Below are 1887 nucleotides of genomic sequence, written 5' to 3'. Positions count from 1 at the left end.
ATATGTTTGATTGTTAATTGTTGGGTTCTCATCTGTGCTTAAGGCCTTTATCGTTTAACTCATTCGGTAACTGTTGTTTGTCTTTATTGATACGGGGACGTACAATAATGTCATGAACTAGTGAGTAATTTCTTGATTTTGCAATACCACCTAGGGATAGGGGTAGGACGATCAGTTGCGTTAACTTCTGCTCTATAATGTTGTATTAATTGCTAGGGGAAGCTAGGGATAGCAAACCAGTAGTTAATATTAGGCTCTTTTCGCCGAGGGATCGGGTTAAGGGTAGGCTAAGAAAGTCGCATAACAATTAATTAATCAAACTAATAATTCAAGAGGAGTAGATAAGACAGAGCAGATTAGATGAAATTGTAAACCCCCAACAACTCCATTCATCCATTGTTTTCTTTTGTCAATTGAATCAATCTCTTTTGCATGTTAATATTTTTGTTCTCAAATCAATTTATTAATTTTTATTTTCAAGTCTTAATATTTTAATTCACGTGAACGAGAAAGCCTTTCGAGTCTCTTGGGAAGAACGATATTGGGTTTTACCAATTATGTTACTTGAACGATTTCGTACGCTTGCCAATCCGTCAACAGGAGGTACGAGACATGAATCAAATTCCCACTCTTATTAGTAAAAATTGTGCATCCAAGCTGATGCAACAAATACGCCCGAGCAGCGCACTCCTAAAGCTCCTACTGAATGCAATCGTGGTAGACCTCGCTGAGCCAGCTCAACCGCACTTTTGGATCGCGTGACTTCTTCATCTCGGCTAAAGCTTTGGCGCGGTCGACGCCAAGCAAGTCCATAAGATGAGATCGAGCCTCATCGTACTATAGGTCCTCCACCTCACAAAATTGCCCCATGATAGGTAGGTGGAGCAGATTGTGAACATCATCTAATGTGACGCTCATCTCGCCTACCGGAAGATGGAAATTATTTGTCTCTAGGTGTCATCTCTCCACAAGTGAAACGATCAATCCATGATCAGCATACTCGTAGGATAGGTTGACTAAGGAAGCCAACCCCGACATGGATATATATGGCTCGATAGCCTCATGATACATTCCAAAAATTTTTAATTTTTTAGCATGGGTCCTCAATTGAATCTCCCCTCGATCCTACATAAAAACACTTAATTATATAACAAAAATAAATAAGCAATTAATCAACAATTAACATTTAGGTTGNTTGCCAACCTGGCCTTGCCATATGGCATATGCAACATGCTGGGAATAGTGTGTAAGCAAGGAGGTGTCATGTGGACCTCCTGGAAATCCATCATCTTGAACTTCATCTCCATCTTCATCTTCATCTTCATCTTCTTCCTCACTATAGCCATCCTGCTCTTGAACATCCTCATGTTGAACATAGTCCTCCTCACAATGTCCCTGCTGTATAGACTCCTCGTGGTCCTCATAATGATGTTCATCAATGACGTCTGTGCGATATTCATCTACGCGTCTTCTACGAACAAAAGCCGTAGGTCGTCTCCTTTCATCATGTGATGAAGATGATGGTTGACCACGAGACGATGAAGCCTCTCCACGGGAAGATGATGCGCCTCTAGTTCTTACTATTTCTATTAACCAATTATATTATCAATATATTCTATAAAACAAAATTAAAATGAAAAGAAATAAAAAAACTAAAAAATTCTATTAACAAATATTGAAACAAATAAGAAGAAATTAAAAAAAATAAAATTAATAATATATTAAAAAAAATAACGAAAGTATTACTTATTATAATACTTAAATAAATACAAATAAAAAAATATAATATTTAACAAAATCAAATTTACGCATAGGGATAAGGGATAATAATAATTATTTAATTAATAAATAATTTAATAAAACTTCTAAATTCATAAACAAAAATAA

General features: G+C 36.2%; 1 protein-coding gene across 1 annotated transcript in view; it reads right to left on the bottom strand.

The window, feature by feature from the left end:
- Positions 1-926: 926 nt before the first annotated feature.
- The window catches only part of LOC111242274, a 1756-nt gene continuing 795 nt past the window's right edge, over positions 927-1887 (bottom strand). The window contains exons 2-3 of the mRNA XM_022784787.1: positions 1204-1586; positions 927-1125 (exon numbers count right to left, since the gene is read on the bottom strand). Of these exons, the coding sequence (XP_022640508.1) occupies positions 958-1125; positions 1204-1586 (551 nt within the window). The 3' untranslated portion in view covers positions 927-957. The remainder of the gene's footprint in view (positions 1126-1203; positions 1587-1887) is intronic.

The sequence above is a fragment of the Vigna radiata genome, chromosome 8, assembly GCF_000741045.1.
Source record: "Vigna radiata var. radiata cultivar VC1973A chromosome 8, Vradiata_ver6, whole genome shotgun sequence".
NCBI classification, from domain to species: Eukaryota; Viridiplantae; Streptophyta; class Magnoliopsida; order Fabales; family Fabaceae; genus Vigna; species Vigna radiata.
Note: the sequence above shows the minus strand (reverse complement) of the source record. Positions and strands in the feature narration are given on the sequence as shown.